The sequence below is a fragment of the Geotrypetes seraphini genome, chromosome 3 (assembly GCF_902459505.1).
Source record: "Geotrypetes seraphini chromosome 3, aGeoSer1.1, whole genome shotgun sequence".
NCBI lineage: Eukaryota > Metazoa > Chordata > Amphibia > Gymnophiona > Dermophiidae > Geotrypetes > Geotrypetes seraphini.
Genome location: NC_047086.1, coordinates 180804405 through 180818816, shown reverse-complemented (window position 1 = coordinate 180818816; position 14412 = coordinate 180804405). Strand labels below are relative to the sequence as shown.

The 14412-nt window shown below is 43.2% G+C and overlaps 1 protein-coding gene across 6 annotated transcripts in view; it reads left to right on the top strand.

The window, feature by feature from the left end:
• NOX3 (NADPH oxidase 3) overlaps positions 1–14412 on the top strand; it is a 119939-nt gene that overhangs the window by 83463 nt on the left and 22064 nt on the right. For all 6 annotated transcript variants that reach the window (XM_033938502.1, XM_033938501.1, XM_033938500.1 and 3 more), the window contains exons 8-10: positions 2717–2809; positions 10926–11179; positions 12977–13139. In XM_033938502.1, coding sequence (XP_033794393.1) covers positions 2717–2809; positions 10926–11179; positions 12977–13139 — 510 coding nt within the window. The remainder of the gene's footprint in view (positions 1–2716; positions 2810–10925; positions 11180–12976; positions 13140–14412) is intronic.

The following is a 14412-nucleotide window of genomic DNA, read 5'->3' as shown; positions in this document are numbered from 1 at the left end:
GAAAACCTGACTCTCGGACTGCTGTTAGGTACAGCTAATGTGCCATTAACCACAGGATTTCTGTTACAGTGCTGCTGAACTTCACTGTTCACATATTCAGCTGGAAGATGGCTGACTGCTAGCCTGCATATAATTCCAGAATACTACAAATATTTAATATATTATATTACTTTGGTGCATTATTTTGATTTTTTGGGGGGGGAGGGCATATAATTCCTGGAGTATATTCAGTTTGCATATTACCATCAGTAACAGAGGAATTGGAGAGGTGGGGGTAGGGTTACCAGACGTCCGGATTTCCCCGGACATGTTCTTCTTTTGAGGACATGTCCGGGGGTCCGGACAGCTTTTCAGAACCCGGCACTTTGAAAAGCTTTCCTCCACATTCACATCGGGCAAGAGGGCATCCACACATGGGCGGATGCCACGTAATGACGGCACATGCGCATGTGCATGGCATCACCGCGTCGGATCTGCGCATGCGCAGCTGTCCTGACTGACTAAAGCAGGCGGTGGGGGCTGGGGCTGGGGCGTGATGGGGCAGGGATAGGTGGAACTAGGCAGGCCTTGGGGGTCTAGGGGGGGGTCCAGATTTTCCAAATGGAAAATCTGGTAACCCTAGGTGGGAGGGGGGGGGAGTTACACCAGAGCCAGTGTTGTGCCAGTCCATTTCCTGCAGACATAGATATTGCTCCCACCCCAAGAATTTTTATTTGTTTGTTTTGCCTAGCCTCACCCACTTTAGCCTCCCCAAACAGATGCCAGAGAGTTTACAATCTAAGTTTATACCTGAGACAATGGAATCGGTGGTGTACGGGGGTGCAGGGGGGAGGGGTGCGGTCTGCCCCGGGCGCAGTCTTCCTAAGGACACGGCACCCCTTCTCCTCTCTACCCCTTCCCCCACCGCTCCTCTCCTTGCCACAAACGCGTGCCCCTTGGCTTCCCCCGTACCTTTTTTACTTCCCCGGCGTGAGGCTGCAGTGTGTGTCGGCACTGGGGTTCTTTCTGATGTCACTTCTGGGACCCGCGCCTAGGAAGTGATGTCAAAGAGCAAGCTAAAACTATTGGTTCATTCCTTAGTTTTGAGTATTCTGGATTACTGTAATATCATTCATTTTGCAAGTTATCAAAAAAATGTACTTAGATACGTATTAGTCAAAATACAGCTGTCTGTTTGATTTTCAATTTAAAAAAGTCAGACAATGTTACACCTTACTTTCTCAAATTACATTGGCTCCCAATTGAAATATCAGTGATATTTAAATTTGGGTGTATATGCTATAAGATGTCACATTATCTGGCATCTAATTATTTAGTGGACTATTTTGGATTTGCTAATTTAAGATGCAATTTTGAGCTAATCAGGGTCTTAGGCCCCTCCCACTGTATCCCAAGATGCATTGGGAGGTGGAAGGCCATCATTCTGATCAAGCAGCCTTATAGGCAGGAGGGAGTGGGCTTCCCTCCTGACGATTTGTCATCTGAAGGTACAGGGATGTCGTGAGATGTCAGGGGGTCCAAGAATGTTGGGGGATGTGGGGAGAATGTTGGGAGGGTCCGGGGGATGTCAGGGGTCCAGGAATGTTGTGGGTTGTGGGAGGGATTTGGGGGGGTTCAGGAAGGTGGGGGGATGTTGGGAGCTCCGGACATGTTGAAGAGATATGGAGGGATGTCGAGGGGAGGGGTGTAGGGGGTAGGTGGGTGTGAGGGAGGGAGAGATAGAGGAAGGGAGAGAGAATTTGTTTTTCTTCCTGCTGATTCATAGGAGAATCCACCGAAACTGGCTCAGCTGATTAGACAAGGTAATTGGATACGTCTGCAAAATTTGCTTATGTGCGTTTTTTCATGTGGACATTTTTATTTTTGAAAATGGCCAAAAAGATAGACGTACTAAGGATTAAAACATCTATGTAGATCATTTTCAAAATAGAATATAGACATCTGGCTGTTTTGAGAATGGACATTTTCTCTACTGGATTTCGGTGCGTTTTTTCCCAAAACATTCAAATTAGACTTAGACGTCTTATTGAAAATGTCCCTCCATCTCAAAATCTGAAGCCCTTTAAGAAATTGTTAAAAACTAATTTGTTAGTTAGAGCATTTCTTTAAATCTAGCATATTTTTCTGTCCTGTTATATATGATTGATTATTTGTAAATGATTGCAAGTTTGTAATGTATCCATGTTTTATTATCTGATTTTATGTATGTGACTATTGTGATCCGCTTAGGTTTTAAGCAGAATAGAAATTTTTTAAATAAATAAATAACATCTGCAGGCTTTGAACTAATAATCAAAGCAAAACTACACACGTTTGATTACTAACCCAAGAATAAGCGCCCACAGATATCTGTGATACTGTGGATATACTTTCCTTTGGAAATAACTTGAATTGATGTGAAAAATATAATTTGTATATGCATTTCATTTCATTTCCCCAACCTAAAACATGCCCTTGGGAACCCCTCTAAATAATGTTGATGTAGAGCAATGCACATAATTTTACTTACAGTGAGGGTGGGCGATTTTCAAACAAACTCATTTCTGCCTGTAAAACAGCGTACATCAGTATTATCTTTTCATGAGTGTAAAGTAGCCTATTTTTTAAAACATGTGCCAGCTTCAGTTTGTAATTAGACTGTACAGTGCTTTTCACCAGAATCAGGTATTTTGTATTTCAAGATCTGTTATTTGTGCACTATTTTACTTTTTAACAGACATGGAAATGGATTTTAGGTCCTATGGTGTTGTATATGGGCGAGAAGATAATTAGGTTCTGTCGATCTCAGCAGGAAGTTATCATTACCAAGGTAAGCATTGCCTTGTATTAGAGAGAAAAACATTGAATGTGGCCTTTTGAGTATTTTTACTTGCAATTTAAAGGTTGCAGTTTTATAATGATCTGTCTGTGTTCTAATGATTTATCAGCAGTACTCTTTTTTTTAGTTCTGCAAGTGAGAGTAATTTTAGCTGTGTGAACATGCAGGGTTTGAAGCAACTAAGATTTATCTTTCTCTGAATTAAGTAGCCTACCATTTCAAGCACCTGTTTGCCCACCGGTACTATAACTGAGTAAATGGACTTTAAAAACATACCCCGCGGCAGTCAGCTTTTTTAAAATGTACTGAGGCCCTGACTCTATAAGGGTTGTATACTGCCTTTTTGCAGTTATACAATCACACTCAAAGTGATTTACGTATATACTGTACAGATACTTATTGTGTACCTGGAGCAATGGAGGATTAAGTGACTTGCCGGAGTCACAAGGAGCAGCCCTGGGATTTGGTCCTAAGACCTCTAGTTACAGAGACAGCAGCTCTACCATGAGGCTACTCCTCATCTCATAAATGATGCCTGACTTATTTTAAAAACTTAATCGGCGCCAATAACAAAAAATTAGCACCTCATAACTGGCTTAAATTAAAATTAATTGGGTGGTAGACGCCTAGCACTTTCAGGTAGGCGCCTAGCCCAAGACGCTTACCAGAAAGTAGGCATGGCTAGGGGCAGATTGTAGGCGTGTTTTACATGTAGGTGCCTAAAGTGGACTTAAGCGCCAGTATTTACGCCATGAAAACTCTGGCATAAATAGGGCGCACTTAAAGTTCCGACGCTTAAGCCCACTTTAATCACCGCTAAGCACGATTCTATAACAGTGCCTAATTTAAGACTGACATGCACTAAGCGCTACATTCCTAGGCACCTACGATCTAGGAGCTGTTTATATAATCGGGCCCTGACTGCCTTGGGCAGATTTTGGCCTGGATATTCTGCATCAGACAATACCAGGAAACCGTCGTTGACTATCCACTTCTTCCGCAGCCAATGGAAGTTATCAGGGTACAGTGTTATTCAGAGCCGGCACCTGGATAGCAATCTAGGTAACTTCATCCTGTCCAGTTTGCCTGACTAGTTACCTAGGCCCTAATGCTAAATATTGGCGCTGCCTGGGTAATTTCCAGCTCTACCTTTGCTCTGTCCTCATACCACTCTGGCACAACTTGGATAAAGCCAAGGTGATCAGATGGGATATTCAGCAGGCACCATTCAGTTAGGTACCCTGGAATATCAGGTCAGGACCCAGGTAGTGGGAGTTACCCAATTAACTCCCAATTAATACCTTTTTGAGTCTGCTTTTAACTAACTCCTATTCACCTGTTCAGAACGATGGTACCCTTGCTTGTTTTTTAATCATTCTCACAAGGTGAGAAACCACAAAGGAAGGAATGGCCCCACACCCACCAATGAAGTCCAAACAAAACTGTGTGCAATTTTGGTCACCATATCTCAAAAAAGATACAGCGGAATTAGAAAAGCTACAGAGAAGGGAGACTAAAATGATAAAAGGGATGGGACGACTTACCTTTGAGGAAAGGTTAAAGCAGCTAGGGCTCTTCAACTTAGAGAAGAGATGGCTCAGGGGAGATATGATAGAGGTCTATAAAATACTGAGTGGAGTGGAAAGGACAGATCATTGCTGGAGAATGTGGTGAAATCAGTTAGTTTAGTGGGGTTTTAAAAAGGTTTGGATAAATTCGTAAAACTGAAGTCCATTATTGAGATGGCTTAGGGAAATCCACTGCTTATTCCAAGGATAAGCAGCATAAAATCTGTTTTACTCTTTGGGATAAGAACATAAGAACATAAAAATAGCTTTACTGGGTCAGACCAATGGTCCATCAAGCCCAGTAGCCCATTCTCATGGTAGCCAATCCAGTACCAGTACCTAGCCAAACCAGTACCTGGCCAAAACCCAAGGAATAGCAATATTCCATGCCACCGATACAGGGCAAGCAGTAGCTTCCCCCATGGCTTTCTCAATAACAGACTATGAACTTTTCCTCCAGTAACTTGTCCAAACCTTTCTTAAAACCAACTATGCTATCTCCTCTTACTACATCCTCTGGCAACATGTTCCAGAGCTTAACTATTCTCTGAGTGAAAAAAATTTCCTCCTATTGGTTTTAAAAGTATTTCCCTGTAACTTCATCGAGTGTCTTTGTAATTTTTGACGAAGTGAAAAATCAATCCACTTGTACTCGTTCTATTCCACTCAGGATTTTGTAGACTTCAATCATATCTCCCCTCGGATGTCTCTTTTCCAAGCAGAAGAGCCCTAACCATTTTAGTTTTTCCTAAGACGAAAGGAGTTTCATCCTCTTTACCATCTTGGTCGCTATTCTTTAAATCTTTTCTAGCGCCACTATATCTTTCTTGAGATAAGGAGACCAGAATTGAACTCAATACTCCAGATGAGGTCGCACCATGGAGCAATACAGGGGCATTATAACAGTCTTAGTCTTGTTAACCATCCCTTTTTTAATAATTCCTAGCATCCTGTTTCCTTTTTTGGCCGCCGCCATACATTGGGCGGCAGGTTTCATCGTATTGTCTACGATGATACCCAGATCCTTTTCGTGGGCACTAATCCCCAACGTGGACCCTAGCATCTTGTAACTGTGATTTAGGTTATTCTTCCCAATTTGCATCACATTGCATTTCCCCACATTAAATTTCATCTGTCATTTGGACAACCGATCTTCATCTGCCTGTCTTCCAATTTCCTAAGGTCCGCCTGCAATTTTTCACAATCCACATGCGTTTTAACAACTTTGAATAGTTTAGTGTCATCTGCAAATTTAATCACCTCACTCATCGTTCCAATTTCCAGCTCATTTATAAATAAGTTAAATAGCACCCAGTACAGCACCCCTGTGTCACTCCACTGTTTACTCTCCTCCATTGAGAAAAATAACCATTTAACCCTACCCTCTGATTTCTAACCAATTCCTAATCCACAACTGAACTTTGCCACCTATCCCATGACACTTTAATTTTCTCAGGAGCATCTTGTGAGGAACTTTATCAAAAGCTTTCTGAAAATCTAGATACACTATCAAACCAGCTCACCTTTATCCACAAGTTCATTCACACCTGTGACCTGGGTTGGCCAGGATACTGGGCTTGATGAACCTTCAGTTCTTATGTTTTAATTCTTAAGACAAATGGCTAACAAAACCCCAGCAAATGTATTCTTAGAAAATACTTTATCTACCTCAGTAGGAAAGAAAAGAGTTTTCAAAAAATTGTTTTATTTTTCAGTATAATCCCCCTCATAGCTCCATACACTTCATCCTCTTTCCTTCCATTATTAATAATAGTTGAGGCTTAATTTTATAAATTCCCTCTAAATTAAGCTATGTCTCATGAATAGTAAGTTCTGATAGAGTAGTTCTGAGAAGCAAGGAAAACTGTTAAAGGATCACCCCTTCCCATATTCAGCAGAAGATAACGTTAGGGGACATGGAGTAAGATGGGCATTCCTTCCCCTTTCCAATCTTCTGTGTGTGGTCAACACACTGTGAGATATGGGTGAGGGAAGGGCTTGTTCTGAATCTGAAATAGGGCTCTTCAAATGTTGGCAAGGGCTCATACTGCTAGAAGAGAACCATAATTTATGCTGTTCATATTCAAATGTTCTAGCCTTTAGGCTTATATTTTAAGCAATTACCGTTCCTTTATCCAATAGGAAGCTGTTTCGAAACCCGATATTTAAATTGATTATCTCAGGTGAATTGCCAAAGAAAATAAAGGGTAGAGGAGTATCTGTTATTAGAACCCAACCACTCAGTTCTATAAATATATGTTAGAAAGCATTCTCAAACCCATGTCTCTGTATGCTTTCCCTGCATGTTGCAAAGGGCATTTTCACTACTTATCAGGAGTGATATCAAGTACATTTTTCAGTGTGCATTTAAACAAGCAAGCACAAGTGCTTCTTTTTAAATCCCTTTTCTTGCATTAATGGGACTCTTCTGCCCCCATATTCATGAAAATAGGCTGCTTGTTGTTTCATATAGAGCAGGGGTGCCCACACTTTATGGGCTTGCGAGCTACTTTTATAATGACTAAGTCAAAATGATCTACCAACAATAAAATTTTAAAAAAACACAAAGCACACTGAAAGGCAGAGAACATGTTAATTATTCATATTCCAGGTTTTTTCAAAGAGGTCACGGCAGATGACTCTATGCAATGTCACCTCAGTAACAAAATACAAAAATAGACAAATACACCCCCTCCCTTTTTACTAAACTACAATAGTAGGTTTTAGCACAGGGAGTTACTCTGAATGCCTCGTGCTGCTCTCAATGCTCATAGGCTCCCTGCGCTAAAAAACGCTATTGCGGTTTAGTAAAAGGGAGCCATAGTGCAAAATATAGACAGCAGATATAAATTCTCAAAACCGAAACATTTTGATCACTAAATTGAAAATAAAATCATTTTTCCTACCTTTGCTGTTTGGTGATTTCATGAGTCTCTGGTTGCACTTTCTTCTTCTGACTGTGGATCCAATCTTTCTTCCTTTCTTTCAGCCTCCTGTATGTTTCCTCTCCTCCAGACCTCATTCTCTCCCCAACTTTTTCTTTCTGTCTCCCTGTTCCCCCTTCTTTCTGTCTCCCTGTCTGCCCCCTTTCTTTCTTTCTCCGTGCCCTCCCCCAAGCCACTCGGTTTGCTGCCACCGCCATCGGGGAACAGCCCCCAAGCCACCGCCGTCCCAAGCTTTCCCTGCAGAAGCGTCGCGCTGACCAGCATTCCGCTCCCTGACATCAATTCTGACGTAGGAGAGGAAGTTCCGGGCCAACAAGGCATTTCTCCTCATTCCATCCAGCCTGAGCCCCATCTCTCCTTGATCCAGCATTTCCCTTCTGTGTCTGTCAGAATTACCATTCCACCTATTTTCCAGCATCACCCTTCTTTGTGTCCATCTCACCTATATCCCTATCTCACCACTTTTTCAGAATCTTCATTTGTCTCTGTCCTTGTCTTTACCCCATGTTCACCATTTGCCCTTTCAATGTCTTTATCTCCCCCCCACACACACTTTTTCAGCATTACTTCTATGTCTCTATTTCACCTCCTCTTCATGTCCCCTCTGTATTTCTATCCTTATTCAGTAGGTCCTGCTTACTCTTTCTCTTCTTTCTGTCACTATCTCCATTTTCAGTTTTCCCCCCTTTTCCTTTGTTAATGCACCCTTTCCACCCTCCCTCCACTCCGGCCCAGCCCAGTATGAAATATTTCCTTTTGTTTCCCTCCCCTCTCTCTTTCTCTCTCTCTTCTGCTCCCTCACCCACGAGTCCTGCATCTGGCCCTCTCCCTTCTACCTGCACCTGGCAAAACCCCCCTGCTCCGCAGCTCTCTTAAGCAACTCGTCAGCAGCGGTGATCAAGACAAGCTGCCGACATCGAGGCCTTCCCTCTACGAGTCCCGCCTTTGTGGAAAAAGGAAGTTGAAACAAGCGGGACTCGCAGAGGGTAGGCCTCGACGTCAGAAGCTTGTGTCGATCGCTGCTGCTGAGTTGCCGAAGAGAGCCGCGGAGCAGAGGGTGTGGCCGGAAGCAGGTAGAAGGGAGAGGGCTGCTGGAAGAGGTAGACGTTCCGGAGTATGACACCGACCCGGGCCAGGATGATTTCTTTTTCAGGCTGTTGCTGCTGCTGCCGCCACGCCACCACGCCCCCCCTCCCCCCCCGAAATGACAAAAACAGCCTAATGCCCGGCGTCGGCGTCTTTGACGTCGGGGAGAGGAAGGCTGATAGGCCCGGTAGATCGTGACGGCAACACGAGTCTATCACAGAGCCCGGGATGGGCTCTGCGATCGACTCACGTTGCCTTCCTGAGTTACCGGTCGATCGCGATCGACGCGTTGGGCACCCCTGATATAGAGTATTCATTGCCTGTGCCTTTAAAAGATGAAAACAAAACTCAGCATTTTTTTAATTTTATTTTTGCTATTTCAGTTTGTCTGCAGTGTTCTTTGCTCACATGTTTAAAGACAATAGACTGTTTTCAGTCCAATTCTTTATATGTGAGTTTGCAAACCATTGGACCCCTGAGGAAGGCGTGTTCGCCGAAACACGGACTGTGTAGGTTCCGGTTGGATCTTTATCACAGTATTTTTTATCATTGTACTTTTTTAATTGAATTTTCATGGTTTTATATGTCTATGCTTAATAAATTATCTCCAGAACATCTGTATCCACAGTTTTTGTTTTCATCGGTGGATTGTTTTCACTGTGGATCATTCGGTCTCCCAATTTTTCTTTGTTGTCCTTTTAAAGTTGAGACTGTGCTCTTGGAGTACAAATATGTGTAGTATTCCAGTTTCTATAATAGGCTTCTTCAGAGCACATGCATAGCTCCCTGTGGATTATGGGATGTTTCATATTGGTTGCTTGCCTTCTAAGCATGCTGAGCTAGTTGCCCCCCTGTTCCTTCTCTCTATCCTAAAAGCATGGCAGGCAACAGCTCTGATCTAGCCAGTGCATGCCTGCAGAAACCACTGTAATCCCATCAAATCTTTTTACTAGGGTTACCATATGGCTCTAGAAAATGGAGGACAGATTGAGACATCAAGGTTTTACAACCATTGCTTTCAGTTGAAGTAAAACCCAGACATCTCAAATCTGTCCTCCTTTTTCTGGAGCCATAAGGTAACCCTACTTTTTATCAATCCGTACTACTCCACAGCAGCCTCTAGTAAATCACAACATTACTACTTACTCAGTGTGTACTGAAATACTCTCCCAGGTCCTTAAGTCTGGGCTGGGCTACAACTCTTTCCAAGCAACTGAACTGAAAGTCATTGATCTCCTTATTTTGAGTTACTTCATTAAAGAAGATATGTTAGGAATTGAGAGTCTATTCTGGTGATGCTATATGCGACACTACTGGGTTCAGACAGTCTACCAGTCCCGAGGGAAAAATCAGAATAGGGAGATGTGAAGAAAAACTGTTTGCTATGTTGAATTGTAAAGAGGTATTCTGTGAGAATAGTAATGGGAAAATTCCTAGTCTTATACTGCAGGTAGGATTGCAATACAGTCAAACCTCGGTTTGCGAGTGTTTTGCAAGAAGAGCAAAACATTCTCGCAAATCGTGACTCGCAAACCGAGCATTGACTCGATTTGCGAGTCCCCCCGCCCGCTAACTGGCATCACCCCCGAACCCGCAAACGCTGCCCCCCCCCCATGAACCAGCATCAACCCCCCTCGCGAACGCCCGCCCACCCAAACTGCAAGCTTACCCCCCAATGTGGCATTGGCACGCAGCACCAAGCCACAGGAGGTGCTGGTGCTCGAAGATCGTGCCTCTTCTCCAACTGGGCCTTGAACATCTGCGCATGCTCAAGGCCTTCTGGCTCTCATTCTCTCCGAGAATCTCGGAGAGAGGCGCGAGCCAGAAGGTCTTGAGCATGCGCAGATGCTCAAGGTCCAGTCGGAGGAGAGGCACGATCTTTGGGCACCGGCACCTCCTGTAGGTTGGTGCTGCGTACCGGTGCCACATTGGGGGATAAGCTTTCAGTTTGGGCGGGCGGGGGATGCCAGTTCACGTGGGGGGGGCGGACGTTCATGAGGGGAGGCGATGCCAGTTTGCAGGGGGCAGCATTTGCGGGGGGGCATGACAGTTCACGGGGGGGAGATGTGGAAGCGCACCTGTGGCCTTGGGGGTGGGGGGGTCTTTTGGGGATGTGGTGGGGTGGAGTGGAGCAGCACTGGTGGCCGGGGGGATGGGAGGTGCAACGAATCAAGCAAATTTCCCTTACTTTCTATGGGGAAACTCGCTTTGATATACGAATAAATTGGTTTATGAGCATGCTTCTGGAACGAATTATGCTCTTAAACCAAGATTCCACTGTATTTGTCTTAATTTTTGCATACTATTTTCTTGAGATTTCTGGGTCATACTCTGGTAAATTCTAGTTGCTGGGACATAGATAAAGGTTCTGATTTGGATCAGAAATATAAATTAAATTAAAATGTAAACCAGATTTTTCTTCAGATTCCTAGTGTGCATATGTGATGAGCAGAAAAAGCAGTAGCATGTCTTAAATAGTAAACGGTAACATTTGTTGTTATCATATAGGTAGTGGCCCATTCCTCTGGAGTCCTTGAACTTCAAATGAGAAAACGAGGCTTTAAAATGCAGCCTGGCCAATATATATTCCTCCAGTGTCCTTTGGTGTCACAATTGGAGTGGCACCCTTTCACACTCACCTCGGCCCCTGAAGAAGAATTTTTCAGCGTGCATGTTAGGGTAGTTGGAGACTGGACAGAAGCCCTCTTCAAAGCCTATATACCTGAGGAAAATGTGTTTCAGGAGGCCTGGAAACTGCCAAGGTTTGAGCCTGCCTTTATTTATTTATTTAAAACACTTGTAGCCCTTATATCAAACATCTATGTGGATAACAACAGTACATACATAATTAAAATAAAACATGACAAATCAATATTGTTACATTCTTTATAGTGCATATATGGAGGACAATTTTCAAAAAAAAGATCTGTTTGTCTTCTTTTAACTTGCTTGCCAGGGTCTCCTGCCCATTTGACATTTTCTTCTTTCCCCATGCTCACCATCCATCTTCCATCTCTGTCCTCCCCTTCTGTTTTACTTCCCTCCCCCATGGGTCTGGCACGTATACTTTTTTTGTCTCCAGCATTTCTCTAATGACCACTCCCCCATCCAGTATTTCTATCACCCCTCCCCTTGGGTTCAACTTCTCTCCATTTCTTTTCCCTCCCTCTCTCCATTCCATTGTGTACCATCTCTCTTCTTCTCCTTTGTTTTAAGACCCATTATTTCTTCCCCTTCCCCCACCCTCAGTCTAGCATATGCCCTTCACTTAGGACACTCTCCCTCCGTATACTTCTAATAGCTACACCAGGGAGCCCCCCCCCCCGAAGGCCAGCATGTTTCCCCCTTCTCTCCACCTTCGTCCGGCTTCCCCCTGGCCTCCCGGTCTCACTTTCAAAACTAATTAGGACCTGCAGAGAATTGCCGGTGATGTAATGATTCTAGCAGGCTGCCATTAGTCTCCGCTGCGGTCCCGCCCCTCCTCTGACATCACATCCTGTGTTGGTTTGGGATAGACCACAGCAGAGGGAACATGCATGAGAGGTGGACGGCATGTGATCCTCTTCCTCTCTCTTCTGTACAACAGTTTGAATATTCTGCCCTGTACTTCTCCTTTCTTTTTACCATCCCGTTCATGGTCCTTTTTCTTCTTCCTTCTCTTTCGCTGGGCTATAGACATAGTAAAAGCTTCTGAGAAATTTTTCATATACATTCCGTATGTATATATTCATGTATATCTATGGTTATTCCTTTATTTGCAGCCATTTTCAATGGTTTTGAAAATTGCCCTTACCAGTGCCGCACTAACACGTAGACAGAAAATAGTGCAGCATTGCATGTGCTGTTCAGTCTCACAGGTAATGATATTATTGAACATATTTACATGGTAAGTCATTCGGTCAATACTCAAAGTAATTTAAAGCAAGCAGCAGAGACTCTGGCCTAATTAAGCCACTTGTCCGTGGTTAACTGCAAATATTCAGCAGCACTTAGCCAGAGAGCATAGCCGTTAGTGGTTGAGCTGAATGAAACCTGGAAGTGCCCATATTAAGCCCTTAAATGCATGAGATAACCACTTCTGATTATTCTGCGCCACTGCCCGGACATGGCTCTGCATTGAAAATCTGGGAATACAGCCAGCGGCGGGCATAAAAACACTGGCCACCGCCAATTAAATATTGGGCTCATTATATTTAAAGTGTAATATTTTAGGTTTCAGATCTTTTTATTGTTCAACAAAATCTGCAATTTCACCAACTCCCATCATCCCCTCCTTCTTCTTCTCAACTCACTACCATTACAACCACTATGAAACCCTCATCCTTTGTCAAAGGCCCCCCCACCCCCACCCATCCCACCCTAGCTTTCCTCCCTCACTCCATTCAACATAGTGTGTCCCCCACAACTAAATCATTCTATGTAAGAGCTTAGAGAGTTCTACTATAATTTGTTCAATAACAGACTGCATCCCCTTGGATGTAAAGTTTGTAAGTAGGGATCCCAGGTATTCAAAAAATAAAGTGTGATATTTTTAAACAGATGCAATGTTGTTGTTTTAGGCTTGCTGTGGATGGACCATTTGGGACAACAACTACAGAGGTGTTTCACTACCAAGTCAGTGTATGCATTGCAGCTGGAATAGGAGTAACTCCATTTGCTTCACTCCTAAAATCTATTTGGTACAAGTGCTGTGATCCAGACACAGAGCTGAAACTGCAAAAGGTAGAAGTAAAATGTTTTCTTATACAACAAATGTATAAGGTTTTTCAAGAAATCGCAGGGCATTCACCTATTGAGACACTTTCTTGAAAACACTATGTGCTTTCATGTTTCTGCTGCATATTTCCATTAACATCGATGAGAAGTGCAGAGATGCTCACGGAGTACATAAATGTGACTGATGAAAGGAAAGCAGACCGATAAAAATGGAAAGGAGACAGAAAAACGTTCAACACAGGTTATAAACATTACCCATGACAGACAGGGTTTAAAAATGATGATATGGCTTCACATGTGCACAAGTTTAGAATATGGGCATTTTCTTATCATGGGCAAATTGGTGTACAAGAATTTCAAGTAAAGCAGCTTGGCCCTATAAATTATGTGATTTCAAATCAGTTGCATATCACTGTTTAGCTGTTTATTCCTATAATTCTGCATGAGTTAGGGTGATGTAAACAGGCTCTGTCCTGCCACAATGCTGCTCCCTGAATGGTGGATACCTAGTTTGACTATTAATAGGGCCAGTCCTAAAACAGTAGCTACATGCAATAATGTGGATGATATTACATAGTATAACATAATTTTGTTCTTCTATACCGCCAAAACCAAACGATTTCTAGGCGTTTTACACCGAAGAAGGCTGGACAATCAGCGAAATACAAATAGTTAAAAATACAACAGTTACTTAGATATACTCAAAGTAGAGTTTTGCTAACAATAGTACCCACGTTTAAGAAATAAATTTGTCAAACAGCGCTGACTTAATTTCTTTACGAAATGCATCATAAGACAACATAGCTTCACCAATGTATTTACCCAGCCAAAATTGCTGTTTACCTGCTTGGAATGTGAGAGTCTTATCCAAAAAAGTCTTGTATCTGCAACCAGTAATTTTTGGATAAGCAAATAAATGTGACTTCCTAGTTTTCCTTATAGGACTAGACAACACGAAATGAGATAAAAGATAAGTTGGGGCCAATCCCCAAATCAACTTAAAACAGATACAAGAAAATTTGAATCTGTTTTAAGTTGATTTGGGGATTGGCCCCAACTTAACTTTTATCTCATTATTATACACCAGTGTCTCGCAAACTTTCCAGCCAGCGGCACACTAAATCCAGTGCTTCGGCCGGAAGGCACCCGGAAGTGCATGGAGGCCCTTCTGGCTACGACCCACTTTGATGGATCCGGGAGGTGTGGGGAGAAAAGGAAAGATGCTGGCCAGGAAAGTCATTTGCAGGCAGTCAGCTGCCGTGGACGACTCTCCTCATCG